Source organism: Lissotriton vulgaris, chromosome 3_1 (genome assembly GCF_964263255.1).
Source record: "Lissotriton vulgaris chromosome 3_1, aLisVul1.2, whole genome shotgun sequence".
Lineage (NCBI taxonomy): Eukaryota > Metazoa > Chordata > Amphibia > Caudata > Salamandridae > Lissotriton > Lissotriton vulgaris.
Window position 1 is genome coordinate 711375402 of NC_141689.1, and position 18160 is coordinate 711393561.

Here is an 18160-nt window from a genome sequence, read left to right on the forward strand (position 1 = left end):
CGTAGAAAGAGGAGAGCTTTTGTCCAAATAAAGAGCTGAAATTTACTGAGGCGTGTGCCGTGTATTCATCTTTTGTTGAAACATATATATATATATATATATATATATATATATATATATATATATATATATATATATATATATATATATATATATATATATATATATATATATATATATATATATAAAACGTTCCTGAAACCTATGGTTATTTTAGTGAATTTCTAAGTTTTTTTAATGCAAATTTCTAACTATAACGTGCCTGAAACCTATGGTTTTTTCATTAAATATATATATATATATATATATATATATATATATATTGTCCCTAAAATATGTTATTTAAAAAAGAGAAATGAACTATACTTACCTTATAAGATGATATATACTTGCCTTATATCAAACAATGCCTCTCACGATACGGAGGTGAGGTTGTCATTATTCATGTGTCATGGTACATTGAACTATGCTTCCTTCTATAAACATTAATATAAGGAGAAGAAATGTGCATATTACGCCACAAGATACTTGTGCATATTAGATCATGTAATTATTGCTGCTTCTATATACATATAGGAGTCTATAGAGGGCTTTATTTTAGTCTCTAAAACTTCACTCAGTGTAAAGTGTATATGGATGTAAAAGTTTTTTTTCTTAATTTCAATACTTTTATTTAGGTATTACAAGATACAGTACACAGGTATAGAGTCACGGTCCCCCAGGGGGGAAAGACAGTTGTCAAAAACATTTATGTGCCGGTGGGGTCACATACGGCTTTGTAGCATGCGTATTACGTTCGTATGTCGTATGCGGCGCTGTCCGTGGTACGCGGATGCTTCCCTGGGAGGTTGAAGGAAAGGTAAGAAGGGGAGAGAGGAGAGAGTGGGAGATGGAGGAATGCTAGTGCACATTACAAATATCCTTGGTCAGGCTACCTTGCCTGTGTGGTAAAGATTATGTGCCGACACGGCGCCGGTGTAGGGGGGCTTGTGTTAGGACAGGTAGTTGTCCAGGGATAGCCACATTTCTGCATTCGTGTGGGTCGTTCTTGTTTGGTTTGATGTTATGGTGTCTGTTCCCCGTAGGAAGGTGATCCAGTTGAACCACATCTTAAACGATGCTTTCCCTGTGTCCTTCCAGTTGTTCAGGATTGTCTTGATCGCTGCGGTGAGTAAGAGATCGATCAGTTCTTTGTCCCCCTTGGATTCTATTACTGGTGACATGAAAGTAGTGGCTAGAGTTTGGAAGTCCAGCTGTATTGAGAGGCCTAGGGCGTTGTTTATGAAGTAGCTTATTCTACACCAAAACTTCTTGACTTTCGGGCAGAGGAAAATTAGGTGTGCCAGGTCCCCTTTATGCTTGTTGCAGTTCAAGCACACATCACTGTCTCTTATTCCTATTGCGGCTAATTTGGCTGGGGTCCAGTATGTCCTGTGCAGGAGCCAGAATTTGGTTTGGGCTAGGGTGGTGGTGACTTTCTTGTGTGTAGATGATGTCCATAGTTTTGTTTTTGCTCTTTCTGTGAGATGCTCGCCGGTGATAGATTTCCAGTATTCTAGGCCTTTGTTGTTTAGGTTGGTTTTCCCTGGGCTTAGCAGTTTGTAGAGGTGTGAGGTTTGGTGACCTATTTTGTTTAGGTTCGCTGCATATTGTATTATCGAGGGAGTAGCTTTGTTGAGTTCTGCTCTTGTTATTGCCATCTTTATCTTGAGGAAGTTGTAGAGCTCGATGTCTGTTAGTTTGTGTGTGAGTCTTATGGAGTCGAAGGTGATGTGTGTGTCTTGGTCTCCCAACTGGATGGCGATGGAGATGCCGTGTCTGTACCAGGGGGCCATGTTAAGCGTTATCTCTCGGTATTTAATTTTAGGGTTGAACCATAACGATTCCCACCTGGTGTTCTTGATGCCCGTATCCATCAACCTTTCGACTTTGAGGAGGGCGTTCTTGGTGTTCTTTAGTACCGGATTGTTTGCGATTTCTGGGTGTTTTTTCACTGTTAGTAGGGCTATTGGGAAGAGACCTTCTAAGATTCTTCTCTCTAGGGCGAGCCAGGCAGGTATGTACTGTTGTTTGGGGTCTAGCCAGTGTAGTGTCTGTTTGGCTATGCATGCTGTTTGGAATGTCTTAAAGTTTGTTACGTTCAGCCCTCCTAGGCTTTTGCTCAGGCTGAGTTTTTGTAGGCTGATTCTTGGTCTCTTGTATTTCCATAGGAATTTGTTTATAAGTTTGTCCAGGCGTTTGTGGAAGTCTTCCGTGATGATCAGTGGAAGCATATTTAGCATGTAGTTGACCATGGGGGTCTGCATCATTTTTTTTTTCTTTTTTTGAAGTTCAACATCAATCTTTATTATCAGATGGTTGCACACATAAACACAGCCGATGGCCTACAACCCTGGGGCCGGCCGCAATCAGGAGAAAGACAGGATTGTACACTACACAGCCTTACAGCCGGCAACCCGGGGGTCCGGCGGCAAATCTTGCTTCAATAATATGACTTCATGTCTTGTGAGATATACACAATTGTGCACGACGTGTGTGAGAACTTCCTTTTTGGGTTTTGATGAAACTCTACATAACAGTAACCCTAAAAAGAAAAACAAACCAGGACAATACTGCACTCTGTCGCCACCTGTGTGTTACAAAACATTAATGACGTTGTAGGTAGGCCTAAGTTATCCTATTGTGCTTAGAGTCGGCAGATCTTGTATAGGTGCCATCCGCCATGCCCACTAACACCACGTTATACAGCTGCCTCATCTACCTCAATGCTAAGTAAATAGTCTGTGAGATAGCACCAGAAGTCTCTGGGACGTGATCCACCGGGTAATTCTTCCTCATACGTGAGCAACTTATCTCTGTAGTATGTCATATCATTGAGCCAGGCTTTGATGTTCGGCACGGTGGCACCCTCCCAACACTTGGAGACCTGTCTCTTAGCTAATAATAGAGCTATGGCACAGAATTTACGGTTCCCTGCTTTCACATTTGGCAATAGACCTAGCAGGCATATTTTTGTGGTACATCCTATGTCAACGCCCACCATCTTACCAAGCATAGTTGTGACTGCCTCCCAATATGTGTGTATCCTTGGGCAATGCCAAGCCAGATGTACAAAATCCGCTTCACCATACCCACAGCGTTTACACCTGGCATCCTCACGTAACCCACATTTATGCAGTTTTAGTGGCGTGTGGTATGTTTGATGTAGATACTTGAGATGTGTGATGCGGAGGTTACCATTCGGGGTGAGCAGTTTAAGAAGTGTGCAGGCTGCGGACCATTCCCTATCTGTTAGTGGATCCAATAAGGAAGCATTCCATCTCTGCATCGCTTTGTCTGAAGTGTATGGTATTTCACTTTGGGCTACTGTATACATTCTAGATACCAGATGTGAAACATTGGAGGACTCGATGATCAGCTTTAGAGTTTGCAGTGTCGGTGGCTCCGTTGGGTAGGTTGTGTATAATTCCCTGATTGCCCTCTGCAGCCTATAGTATGTAAATTTGAAAAGTGTTGTGGGATTGCTGATATAAGTTAGGTCCTCAACTCTGCAGAAAGTGCCATCGTGATACAGATCACCGAACGTGTCTATGCCCACTTGCTTCAGTAGGGTCATACCCACCTGTTCGGCTGTCACTGATAGAGCAGGGTGATGTTGTAATGGCAGAGCTGGGGCATATATTGGCAATTTTTGAGCCATCCTCCCTAATGCTTTCCATGCTCGGACAGTAGTATCTATCGTGTTAATGTCCCTTGCATGTAGTGGTGTCTCTCGTGTGTTACTATCGCAGTTAGCGGAATTGGTTGTGCATCCCCCTCTTCAATAGCTATGTGCGTTGATATTTTATCAACGATATTATGGCAACTCGATATTTTTGAGGTCGATATAATTTCAGTGATCCGTACTCGATGTCCCCCCTTCCTCCCAACCCCCCTCCCTCCCCCCACCCCCCGTCGTTTGCTGATTGGGTGTGCGACAGCAACGTTCCCTACTCCAAAAGTCCCCGAGGCTTATATTAAGTTCTTCTCAAGTCTTAAAGTGTAGTGATCAATGGGACACTGCATGCGTAACATAAAAGGGGGGGGGGCAGCTCTCCTTGGGGTGGTCTTCTGGCTCCTCCTTTTGAAGGGCAGCAGCCGGTGCTGCGGTGCGCTGGAGCTGTTGTGGCCGGTGATCCTGTCTGCTGGTGCTGCGAGAGCTGCTTGTCCATAGAGCACATGTACACTACTGACAAACACAACTAATCCAAAGGCAGAAAAACAAAAAAGCACACATTACTAATCTAGTAACTATTTAACTCTAGTCTTGAGTTCCAGAGTAGCCTGCTACTCACTGCAAAGCGTTTCAACGCCTCATCAGTGATAGCAAGTGCTATATGGATACAATTTACAATTACAATTACTATCTGTATGCAATAGATGAGGCGTGCTCTAGAATTTAAAGATGACCCCAGAATAATAGACATGCTCCCGACACAACCATGAACCTAAAAGTGAGATGTGAGTTTCAATCCTTCTGCGATCTATTTCAGAGCCATGTTTTTGTGCTTCCGAGGCGCTGCCAGACCTTTGTCTCCTATGTAGCGGCGGCTCGTCCATGGGGGCGTTTGGGCACCACCCCCCTACTTTCTCGCTGTGCGAGAAGGCAGAAACAAATGGTAGTTATTACCATAATAACTACCATTTGTTTCTCCCTTCTCGCACGGCGAGAAAGCAGAAGTTCCTGGTTGAGAGAGTGGGCGGCGTTACTCGAGGGCAGGGAGGAGTGGCTTTCCCACTGTTGTTCATACTGACTGCTTGGGCAGCCTGAGGCCGCCCAAACAGACAGTATTAACAAAAGTGGGCAAGCCACTCCCCCCTGCCCTCGAGTCACACCACCCGCTCTCCCTCTCCTCTCTGTATGCTGCAGCATACAGAGAGAAAATGACGCGGGTGGGGCAGCCGGCCGAACCAATCACAGCGCTGGCTGCGGTGGAGGGGAGGGAGGCTGCCTGCCGCCTTCCTGATGACGAGATCAGCCCAGAGGAATTCAAATGCAGCAATGGCGGAAGTTGGAACTCGGAAGTCTGGAGTGGAGTCTTAGTCAGGACTTAAGAAAAGCGGAAGCCAAGGTAAGTTATTTATGCCACCTCCCCCCATCCACTCCGCCGCAACAACCCCATTTCCACCTCCCTCTCCCCCCCGCCCGTAATGCAGGCCGCGACTGCCACGGAGCTAATGGAACTCTCTTGTGCCCCACATTATACAATTCCTAGATGTTTTGCGCAGTTGATATAAAAAAATACATTGAGTTCAGCTGGAAATCGTGATTGGGGACACTTCACAGAACTGCACTACATTCACTTCAAGCTGAAACGTAGTGACATTAAGACAGGCGTAGGCTGGAATGTTGTAGGAGTGAGAACCCTCTTCTGCAGTAGCGCCTCTCACCTGCAGCTCGCTCTTGTGCAGTGCTTGGGATGCCAAGCCCCCAGGAAGCGCTGTTTCTCTAACAGTGCAGTCTTGATGTGCAGTGCTTTGCCCTCACTCTTTTTTGCAGTGCTGTTTATTCCTTCCCTCTGGGCTGTTTGCATTGCTGAGATGCTTCCCATACTCTCCCTCTGCGATGTAACTTTTTTCCGCGGCACTCTCGACGTCTGTCACATGCAACCCTTGGATCGCCGACTTTGGATGCAAGTACAATTTTAAAGCAAAGCGCAAAAAGTCAAGCCTTATAAAAGTCCTGTGCAGAAAATGTCAAACTACGCATATTAATTGTGAGAAAAACTGGTAGTTTGTAAGAGAAAATATTTACATTGTCGAAAACCTACCATTATTATCATTGCATGCAATCCTTTCGTTTTGCACCCTTACACTGCAGCTAGAGACTGTGCATCATCATAGACATATCCAGCAGTGGGAATCTACGGCCCTCTGGCTGCTGTGGTTGACGAGGCAACCCCAGGTTAAAACAGCGACTCTGTGCCCCTAATTTAGACTGCATGGCCAGGTTAACATAGAGATCCTCTGTGTTACGATATTATTTCCAGATTCAGGCAGTGTGTTATGTTGGCACTGTTGGCACATTAGTGAGTGCTGTCCCCGCTTGCCCTGGTGAATCCATTTACTGTCTCCCACATGCCGCAGTGTTTCCCATTTGCTAATGCCCCCTGTTGGCCCACTGCCCCCAGCTCTTACTGCTCATACAGTCGCTAACAAGCTGTTTAATCCTATTGTGTTGTGTGAATCCACGGGCCACCTCTGGGCGTGCTGGTGTGCAACAGAAAAACAGTGCCAGTCGAAATGTGTGTTTGTTTGTGATGCAAAAGTGTGTGGGCTGCTTCACACACAAACACATTCAGACAAGGCAAGCTGTAGCAGGGCCCATAGAGGAACAATAGGCGGACTGGGCATGAGTCCTTTCTTTGGGCCCTGGGTCTCTTTGGCGATGGTAGGTGTTCACTGGTGATACGTCATCCGCTGTCTGAATTTGAAAGCTCGGCCCTCAAGGGTAAGCAAGCCAGAATGCTCTGGAAACAACTACCATCCATAAACTGGGGTGAACTGACCTCTAGATTTGAAGGATTCTCTAAAGCCCCAAGTCACATAGGGTAGCTTGGCACTAAATAGGAAGGCTTAACTCAAGGTACATATGTTAAGTTTGCGTCACACCCACTCAGTAACTCAGTGCCCATCCACCCAAGAATGACACTACACCTTAGTTTTTATAAAAGTAGAAAAGCTTTATCTTTCCTTAAATTTAGTTCCGCTGTTGCACGTCTTCAAATGACTCAGCCTTCATGCTACTTTCCAGTTACACTTATTTTTGGGAACACATAAGCAACTGGGGTACAAGATTCCAAAACAATTCCCCCTTTGTGCTCAGATTATGATGTTGTGAATCAGGTATATTCTTCAAACAGAAAGGATTTCATCCGCTGTTTTATAAAAGGATACTGTATACTCTGGTTTACCTCAACTGACAGTTTTACTCTATTTACATTAATTATTTCTAGATTACAGCAACTCATTGTTTCTTAATTCAAGAGATATTATACAACAAAGCCAGATTCATTCATACAGACATTACTGGAACTATTTAACCTGGCACCATGTAAAGCAGAGTCTGTTGTCTATAAAAGAAGAGAAAACAGGTTGTTCTTCTTGGGACCAAAGAATGGAGCAAATCCTTCAACCTGCTTCACTAGGCTATATCAGATTACTGTCACGGAGAATACAAGGGGGTCTCTCCCCTCCTAACTCTGTAAAGAAAAAGTTACGCAAAATTCTCCACTGGGTTCCAAGAACTTTCTCCTGCCTCAATACTCTGTGCTTCCAGTCAGTGATTAGTAGAAATGGGGGAAGACTCTCCTTTCTGGAACCTTTTTAGGTGAAAGACCCCAGACCCCCAACAGCTCCTGATTCACTCCTTACTTGTGATTGACAGTGGATGACTGGATGACAAAGCCAATTAAGGGCAATGGGGTAGTAAATGCTGTAAGGAACACATCCTCTAATGATTTACCACTGTCAAACATGTTCACGGCCCTAGCTGACAGAATAGACATTGAATGACTAGAACCTGAACATGAAAACCTGACTCGCCTATGCCTAGGCAATGCTGAGGCTGCCCCATCTGATGCTAGGGTTGAAACTGTTATAAATGACCCATTACAATTAGGTGGAGGGCACATCCGGTTATTATCATGGAACATTGCGGGCCTACGGGCAAAACAGGATGATCAGATTTGGTTACAATTAGTGAAGAACCATGATATAGTTGCCTTACAAGAAACTTGGACGAAAGATAAAGGCTTTTGGGTAGATGGATACACTTCATTCTTTGTTGATGCCCAAAGCTCCACGTCGGGAAGGGATAGAGGGGGTTTGTTATTCCTTGTTTCAGTTAAAATTGCAGGGAATGTTAGAGAAATCCCCAGTTCCTCGCACTATTTTCAGCTGGTGGAAATTCGCTTGGCAGACAAGAACAAGATTGTATTTATAAATTGTTATAATTCTATGCAGGGGGGGCCCCCTAATTTTGTTTTAGATGGTTTATCGGCCTTTGCAACCAAATATATGTCAAAACAAACCACTTTTGTTCAGTTAATAATGATGGGTGATTTTAATGTTCATCTGTGTGAGTCCCATTGCCAGATCATCGATGATACCGGTCCTGATTATACTTCGCTGCCTCACTTTGAACATAGCCCTAAGGGTGTGGCAATGGAAAACCTGTTATCATCAAATGACTTATATGAACCAGGGTTTTCAGATCCAATAAACTGTGTGGTCACGTATAACGCAAGGGGCAGTGAATCGATTATCGATTACTTTTTTATGTCCTCGGGGCTCCTACGATACGTATTGTTTTACAATGCAATTGTAAGTGGGTTTAGTGACCACAACCCTGTGCAGTTGGTTCTGGATGTTCTCTCTGGTTTGTGTAAAGGTGAACTAAGGGCTACCTCTACAAGGGACGTAAGGAGCAAAGATCAGGGAAGACGCCTTAAATGGTGTAAAGTCTGTCCAGAGGATTTTCATGGTCTTATTGTGCAAGACATGGCAGTCGAAATTGAGAAATGTAGGGATGGAGAGAGGAGGGGAGGGGAGGTTGTGAGTGCCTTCGAAGCTATTTGTGCTAGAGTAGAAAAAGAGCTTAGAGCTAAACCAGGGAGGGGTTCTGCCCCAGTGTTTAGATGGTTTGACCGCTCTTGCTCGCAGGCACACTCAGCTTTGCTGAAAGCTCTTAAACAATCCCCTAGAGATAGGCCTTTGGTGGCACAGTTGAGAAGAGAATATGCTTTGGCCGTTAAACTTCGGAAAAAAGCCATCAAAGATGAAGCATGGGACTCTTTAATGGATCCTATAACCCTCAAACATAGCTCCAAATTCTGGGCCACAATAAATAATCCTTTGTTTTCCCATACTAACAACATGGATCTTGAAATTAATATCCCTGAAGCGGACTGGATTAACCACTTTTCCAATATATATGGCTCAAATGTAATAGTCGAGGTGTTTAAAATACCCTACTCCCCATCGTCTCCTACTAAATTAAATTTTAGCAAATCAGAAGTAGAACTGGCAATCTTAGGCTCTGCTGCAAATAAAGCCCCGGGCCCAGATGGGGTACCCCTGGACCTCTACAAACTTAATTCTGAGATGTGGGCTGAGATTTTAGCTAACGTTTTTAACTGTGTGTATGAGGGGGGTTTGCCAAAAACGTGGGCTTGTTCTATTATAGTTCCCATTTTTAAAAAGGGTCAAAGAAGCGACCCTAAGTGTTTTCGACCAATCTCGCTATTGGATTCTTCTATGAAGATTTTGGGCAAAGTCCTGCTAGCTAGAATTAACACCTGGTACCTAGACAATGATATTCTAGTAGATGCACAGTATGGGTTCCGTGCTGGTAGAGGGACTGAGGACCAATGCTTAAATCTTCATTTGTTAATTTCGAAATACACAACTGTCAAAAAAGGGTCAATTTTTGTTGCTTTCATGGACCTGTCCACGGCTTTTGATTTGGTGAATAGAGCCCGGCTGTGGACCATGCTGTTAAAGTTGGGTCTTGATCTTCCCCTTGTATATTTTTTGGCAGAACTACATAAGGACTTAAAAGCCTCAATTAGAATGGACCAAGAAGGTAATCGTACTGCTCGGTTCAAATCCAGCAGGGGCGTGCGGCAGGGCTGCATCCTTGCTCCCATGCTGTTCACTTTGTATATAAATTCACTTGAGGAGACTCTTTTAACTGCTACCTTGGATACTCCGCGTGCAGGGGACACTCGTATTCCTGTGCTCCTGTACGCGGATGACGCAGCTTTGATAGCTCAAACCCCCATAGGTTTGCAAAAACTTTTAAATGCTTTTAATGATTTTATGTCATCACTTGACTTAGTGATAAATAACTCCAAATCTCACGTCATGGTTTTTGGGGCTGGTAAAAACAACTCTAAACAGTTCTACTGCAATGGTGACGTGATCACTAATGTCAAAATTTTTACGTACCTGGGTGTAATCTTTGACACCAAGGGGAGCTGGGCTCCGCAAATTGTAGCTAAAACTAAAGCGGTCAGGAGCTCGGCCAACGCTATTTTAAGTTTTTCCAGGAGACTGGGCGGGAAGCCAACTGGTGCTTTACTTAACTTGTACAGGGTGAAATCCGTAGCAATTGCCAGGTATGGCTCAGGTTTGTGGGGCTATGTAAATAGTGAACCAGTCCAAAGGGAAGAAAATAAGTTCCTCCGCTCCACTTTAGGGCTCCCCCAATCTACAGCCACGTTCTCAGTTCACCAGGAAGTTGGTCTTGGGTACATATCTGACATCCTTCTAATGGCCCCCATCTTGTTATGGATAAGGCTCTGGACCAATAACAATCTAGGTCTGAACCACAAAATATTGGTGGACTGTTTAAAATTGGACAATTACAAAAACATTACTTGGCTCTCATACATACAAAAGTGTTCTCTGGACCTGGGACGTCCTGATATTTTTTCGGTCCCTCAGGGTCTAAAGAAATCTGATTTAGATTGAGTGAAGGTCAATTTTATCACATTGAAAAATGTGGAGAGGGAGGAACGCCAATTACTTAAGCCCACGGTCAGAGCCCACTACCTGCCATTACCCGCCTTACTATACAACCGTACCTTACCATCGTCAATATCCCCTTTCATAGGTGGCTTCTGGTTAAACTTCGGTTTAATCAGATTTACACAGTCCTGTGTGACAGTCAAGGCTGGCATAAGGAGGAGGACGCCCCTGTCTGTAATTGCGATAACTTTTCTACGCAAGATAATATGCACTTTATGTTGTTTTGTAATTTTTTTACTGCGCCCAGACAGAAATACCTGGTTCCATTACTGAAGGACAAAGCCTTCCACCAGGCAAAACCTGCCCTCCTGTATCTCCAATTATTGGACTCTGCTTTGGCTATGTTTAGCGTGGCCAATTATCTTGTTGCTGCTGTTAGGATCAGGAGGAGAAGACTTAAAAATGCAACATTAGGGTTTTGTACAGAAGACTGAAATGGAATTGTTGTTTATATCCCAAAAATTTTTTACTGAGTATTTACTCTTTTATGCTGTATTTTTATATTGTATATTAATTAATTACTATCGATGTTTCCTCCTATCATCTTTTATACTGTGAATATGTAAATACTATTGATTGATGATTTCTGTAATTCCTCATGAATTTGTATTGCCCTTGTCTTGTTGTGATGTAGAATGCTTTTATGATTTTTAACTAAATCGAATAAAGTGGTTTTGACTTGACTTGTGATTGACAGTAATGAAGTCTGTCCCTTAACACTGTTCCAGCCCAGAGGTTCAGCTCTCCTCAGCAGGCTCCTTCTCCCCCAGCAGCGCCTCCCTCGAGGGCCAGGCCGTAAATCACCCAACCCAGCTCCGAGGAGAGGTCGCACTCGGTCGGCCTCCGAGGCCTGCTCCTTCCGAATTCCGCCTCAGGCCGCCTTCATCGTCTTCTTCACGATCGGCGCTCCTGCGCAGGCGCGGAAGTGTAGCGGCCCCGAGCAGAGGCTGCTCCGTACAATCCACACAAGTAGTGGCCTTCCTTTGGGCCTGCGCGATCCTAGGCCCCTCCTGACAGGGTCTCCGCCCCCCCTTCAGGGAAAGTGAGCTCCGTTCAGAGAATGCGCAGAAGCGCGCTGCCTCAGGCTCGGTTGGCCACCTGTTCTGCCCGGCCTCACCACTGCAGCTCCAACTGTCCCTAGCCTGGCGCGTCAGCAATGGGCCACAGGACGAACGGAACACCCCACCGGAGCCCCGACTCCCCTCACTACGGACTCCAAAGGTGGAGGATGTAACCCCTGGCTGCGTCTCTCGACAAAGGTGAGGAGCCAGGAGCTAAGCGCACGCAGCAGATGGGCACAACGGCCAGAAGAGGAGGTAGAGATAAAATCCCTCGCTCTGGGGACCCAGTCCTCCAAACTTCTTCAAGGGTCTAACTAGCCCTCAATACTGGACAGGGGGGGCTGTTTCTCACTTCCCTCCCCTCAGCAGAAATCTCCTGTGCCTCACCTCAAGCTAGGGTCAGTTCCTACTCCCTACTTGAGGCAACTTCCTGTCCAGGGTCAACAGGACAAGTAACTAACTAGGTCAGGTCTACAGGAATTGGGGTGGTGATCCCAGTAGAGAGGCAACCTTTGAAAATAAGTCCACCCTCTGAAGGCCCTACCCCTTCCAGACCCACAGCCTGTACTCCAGCTGTCCCTCACTGACAAGACAAAATGGTCGCCTACAGTTGGCCTATTTATACCCATAGTTCCATGGGTCCAGAACAGGCCAGAAGGTTCTGGAAGGTTCCTATTCTACCCTATGGGCCCAGTCCCTGAGATGGCAGTTGTGGCAGTTAATAGCCACCATTTTGTGTATCTTGTAAATCTAGTCAGGAAGGCGCCAAGGCTTCAAGAAAAGTCTATGAGGGCAAAGAACACCTAACCCCTAGGACAACACCTCAACAATTCTGGTGGACATAAAAAATGAAAGGTTATGAGGGGCAAAAAGGGGACAAAATAAAAAATTAATTAGGAGGGACTACCCAAAGGGCAGACAGGTCTAACAGCCCCCATATATTTTTATTCCATGCTCCGGAAGTGGCGCAACCAACCAAGAACACAATCATATTCCTAATAAAATACTACAGCAGCATATTTACTCCATCACCACAGCAAGTCTCTGCTCTCACCATCATTACTTGTCAAAAAGTGCAAGCTACTCAACAGAACTGTCAAGTGATCCCTCTCATGGTTTATATGACTCTCTTGTTTTCCTAAAGTTTATTATTATTCGCACTTGCTGTCACCGATGTCTTAAATATTCTGTTTTTGCTGTAATGTTGTTTGTAACCTGCCATTGCGATCAGTAATTAAGCAATTTTAATTCTGCAATTATGGAGTATTTTTACTATTTCAATATTCCAAGTCTACACTGTCACAATTGCTTTATAAACCATCTTGCTTCAACAAATGTACTTAAAAATGCACTATTTTCTCACTTATTTTCGAAATTCTCGCGACACAACACTCCTCAACAACTTTTACGCCGCACCACTGTCAAATGTCACCAGCCGCCACTGCTCCTATGAATGTTTGAAAGTGACAAAGGTTTGGTAACAAATCTTTTATAAAAATCTATGGCTGCCATAGCTTACCACAGTTTGAATTATGCTCATTGTTAGATGTAAGATTCTTTCTAAAAGTCATGTTTAATAATGATGTAAATTGCAAGTGTGTGCAGTCTGTATCTGAATCTAAAGTCAGCGCTGAATCTTGGAGCTGAAAGCAAGTGCAACGGGCTCAGATAAAAGCATGAACATGATGCATTAATCGGTTTTGAGCCTTGAAAGCAAGCAGCAACACCTTTGTTATTGCTGTCATCACATTTCCTTTATCTGTGAGGCTTTTGGTAAGGGGTGGTTGTTATGACTACTTGGTGTAACCTTTAATAAAAAGAATAAAGGCACTGACCTGGACATGTGTGCTGTTCTTTCTTTGCAGATCAAACTGAAAGAGATATTTGAAACGCCCACAGAGATCAGCCTGGTCCTGGAATTGGTCACAGGAGGAGAGCTATTTGACAGGTGGGTTAGGAATAAACAACCTCTTGAAAATGTCACGTTAGCTCAGGATGCAGTGCACAGACAGAGTGTAACATGCTTTGTCAGCTGAAGGCACTAGACCTGGAAGTTTTGTTGTCATCTTGCATACGTGATAGTCACAATACAATGGATGCAGGCAGGCACAGTAAAATCATAGGGCAAAACGAGATACGAGGCCACTGTGAATAGGCCATAAAAGTGTCAGGAAGAGCATGATGGGCCTTCCTTTCACCACATTGAGCCAGATTCAACAAGATGCTTCTCTTAGCAACCGTGACTTATTCCTGGGATGGTAATTACTTTTGCTCTTGGACTAAATTATTTTTCAATGCTTCTTTTCTACAGAAATGCATTTAATGTAAGGATTTACATTTATTATGTATGAAAATTAATTAACAAAATACAGAAAGAGTGAAAGAAGTTTGATTCTGTGGTGGTATTATGAAATCCATACATTATTGATCACTTCATCTATCTTGTGTTGCTTATCGCAGGAGACATTGAGTGAAAGGTGATTATCTGATGACTCCAACAGCAAAAGTTTTTGGAGAGCCAATTCCATTAAGTAAACAGTTTGCAAGTGCTAATTATATCTTATGCATGTTTGAGCGACATGCAGTCCACGAAGATGAAATGCCAGAGGTACACCTGAGTAAAAGCAAAAACATTTAATTTACCTTGGAATCAATAACTAATGAGTCTGGTGTGAGTAACTGTGAAGTGAGGAGAATTCGACTAGGTGTAACTAGTAGAAGCAGAAGTGCTGGTGTAGTGGTCAGGAACATACAATGTATAAGTTTTCAGTGCACAAGCAGTAGATTTTAGAGGCATTTTAAAAACTTTGAAAACACATGTAGAACAGTTTTAAGAGCACTGTTTTTTATACATGAATTGACCTGGGGTAGGCTGGGTAACGACCAGTAATCAATTTGAAATTCAACAGGTTAGAAGTGAGAAGGGAAACATGCATGGAGAAATGTTTTGGCTACTGACTAGATAAATCTAAATTGATAAATTAAACATTTACTTTAAGTTCATCCTGAAAATTCGAGTTTTCTTTTTGGTGGGTCAGCGAGTCCAGCTTTTTGGAGAAAAGAATACAACTGAAATAAAAGTACACATTTTAATTTCCCACCCATGTGCACACCTATGTAATACATAAGTAAGGAAAACATAACTAGAGCTAAAAAAACGAAGCTACAAACCTGTTATCTTTGTGCCAAAATTGTGCATGTTCGAACAGATGCTAATGTCAATGTTTCTTAATTAGTGAAATGTTATCACTTATTCAAATGCGCAGGCAAAGCATGAAATAAATCAAGTACACATTCTTTAGCAATACCTATGTAAATCAGGACCTTGGTGTTTTAATGTCTCGCATGTGTCATTTGGACCCTTTAAATATCTGAAAAGGGCACGGCACTGGCCATTCTGCTGATACTTGGACACTACCCGTATGTAGAGAGGCCGGAAGGTTACTGCAAACAAAAGTGGCTTATTAGAGTGGGCAAGGGTGGGCTTAAATTAGTCTTGCTAGTGGAGCACGGTACCTAATCTATGCATTTATTTTTTGTTTGTTTAACTGTGTTATAAAGTGCTCCTGCACAAGGGGGGTATTTAGCACAATGTATGGTAAACTGCAAAAAGAACAAGGAACATGGAAAACAGCAGTACTAGTAAGCCAAAACAGAGCAGTAACTTTATGGAGAAGACTTTGGTTCATTGGGCTGCGTGGTTGTTGAGGTATATACATGAAAGTGATGGAGTATTTTGATAGTTCCTAAATCGGAGCAGTGTGGGTATAGTTCGCAGTTCCCCTGGTAGTGAATTCTAGAAAGATTTTAAGGCACCTGAAACATTTAGTTTAGCACTTGGGAGGTCAATAACTTACATGCTTTCCTCTGTGTAGAGGTTTTTCAGCCGAGACCTCTTCAGCCACTGCGATGTTGAGAGGATTCACCAAACAGTGGCAGCTGATTTAGTTGGGTGACTTTGTAAGTGATAGCGCAGACTGATGCCAACATTAAATAATATGGTTCAACCTTTCAATTGCAATCACTTACAGGATCAAGTCCCATTCCCTCACTGGTTTCTTCTGACCTTAGTTGATGGATCTTTGCCACCATATTTTGATTCAAAGAGCTATTGCAGCATTTCAAGCTAAATTTCAAATGGAATTCCAAGTTCAGTCAATGATGAGAATTTCGATAAGTTTTGAAAGCGTTATTCTTATTAAGAGATCAATAAGAGTCTTTTTATTCTTTTTATTCAAATTAGTCAATAATATTCTGCAAGTTTACAGAAATGGCATAAAAAGGTTTGGAAAGAACAAATCAAATAATGCATCAAGCGCATTCCATAATGGAATAAAATCTTATTCTAAGAACAGGACCAGAATTTCAAAGTTAGTAGAAGTCAAGAAGAGTTCAAGTTCAAAGGAAAAGAGTAAGATCAAAGGAGCATAAAGCTCAAAGCCAAATTAGTAGTTCATGAATCTCAGCCGAGTCTCAGTAACACAAGCAAATGGTCATACAGTTGCAGTAGCAATCTGTAAAAATAAAGCATCAAAATAAAGTAAGGATGAACAGAAGCAGCAGTAGCCACAACCGTCAGTCAAGAAGGTAGGTAATGAGTGGAGAAAAAGGCATGAATCTTACCAGGTACACACACTAATATAAAAGACATGAATACATGTTGCAGACATTGTAGAAGGCTTCTTCCTCTTTGGACCAATCGAATGGCAGTAGTCCTCCGTGAGCAGGTTCAAATCTTTCTGTCACATGAAAATACATGCGGCTTGCAAACCTTTATCGAAAGTCAGCTGCAGACATTCTTATGTATTTAAGTTCCTGTAACATAAGCCTCATTTCTCATAGGCAGCGAACGCAGGTTGGCCTTCTAAATATCAGGGCCTAGATGTAGGTAATTTTATTTTACCACTTCTTAAATACCGAATTTCACAGATTCGGTATTTAAGAAGTGGTAAAATAGAGGGGGGGGGGTGGATTTAGGTATTACAGAATCAGTAAATACCGAATCGTTAAGATTCGGTATTTACCGATTCTGTAAATACCGATTCGGTAATGCCCATTGATTCCTATGGGCATTGAAGGTAAATACCGATTCCAGCAAGGGTGCAGGGGGTGTCACTTTGAAACCCTCTAGCACCCCAAATAAGGGCATGTCTGTCTGTCACATGGCATAGGTGTGCATGCACACATGTGCATGCACACCTGGATTCGGTATTTTATCACCCAATTGGATTGGGTGGTGAAATACAGAATCTGAAAGGCCTTTGGGACTCAGAAGAGTCCCACTTACATCTAGAAGTTACTGAATCGGTAAAAATACCGATTCGGTATTTTACCGAATCGGTAAATTTACCGATTCGTTAAATTTACAGATTTGGTAAAATTGGACCCCTACATCCCAAAAACCCATTTACCGGTCGGTAAATGGCCACCTACATCTGGCCCTAGATGTTTTACTGCGTACACAATAAACACTGCTAAAGAAGAGAAACTTCAACTTGCAAAATCAGCGCTACGTAATGTATTTCATTTGACACGAACAAGAAAAACTGTTTTAAATATGCAACTATTCTATTCAAGCATTATGTAAAATATGGTGAGAAGCGGAAGTTAATCATTACAACTAATATGTTGCTTTGTAAATTAATACATTAATTAAAACCAAGACATTTCTAAGCATGCCACATTAAGGTCAAGCTTCTAAACTTTTCAGCAAAATTAGGTTTGCTTCTAGTTAAAGGAAACTTGCTTCTTAGCATTTCTATAGCATTATAAAATAAGTATGACTGCCTATTGCAATATGCACATTTTATATGCGTGTCATTTTAGCTTTGAATGTTCCATTCATCATTGCACATTTAACTGATAAACTAAATAATTTGCATTTCAATTTACTGGATTTTATTGTAAGCGAGGCAATCTACTGTGAATTGAATGCTTGCTTGTGTGGGAAGCTAGCATATTTCATTGAGGTCAAATTTTCTAGCAAATGAAAGATTTTCAAAATGGAGGCTGGTCTTCATAGGTGCAATTGATGACTGAGATACCCCAGCCCATTTGGCGTTGACAAAGTCAGGTCGGAGATAAATAGCACATGTGCAGGAGTATTCAGCTGTGCAGGAGAGAAATTTTTTTGATCTGGTATGGGACTGCAGAAGATAATCATTGTAGATTTGCTGATTGGGTTTATGGGAGGTATGAGTGACAGCAATAGAGAGACTGTTAGAGAGAGAGGGGGAGGGTATACCCTGGTTCACCTCACCTGGGTTTAGCTAAACAATTGGACAGAATGTTTTTTTGGATGTGAAATATATTACTGTATGACTCGTTGACTGGAACTGAATGAATGAATAAATAATTTGTAAAGTGCTAGACTTAGGTTTGAAGTCTTTATGGTGCTTAACTGAGGCTATCCATTCCAGACAACTTCAGAAGAATTGAAACTTAAATGCTTTCCAAAAGAATGTATGACATTCTAGCAGACATTGTTGAAACATTAGGTCTCACTTTAGTTTCCTATATGGATGATA

The 18160-nt window shown here is 42.7% G+C and overlaps 1 protein-coding gene across 2 annotated transcripts in view; it reads left to right on the forward strand.

The window, feature by feature from the left end:
• The window catches only part of CAMK4 (calcium/calmodulin dependent protein kinase IV), a 1210775-nt gene that overhangs the window by 710973 nt on the left and 481642 nt on the right, over nt 1–18160 (forward strand). For both annotated transcript variants that reach the window (XM_086961011.1, XM_086961012.1), the window contains exon 4: nt 13499–13581. In XM_086961011.1, the coding sequence (XP_086817137.1) occupies nt 13499–13581 (83 nt within the window). The remainder of the gene's footprint in view (nt 1–13498; nt 13582–18160) is intronic.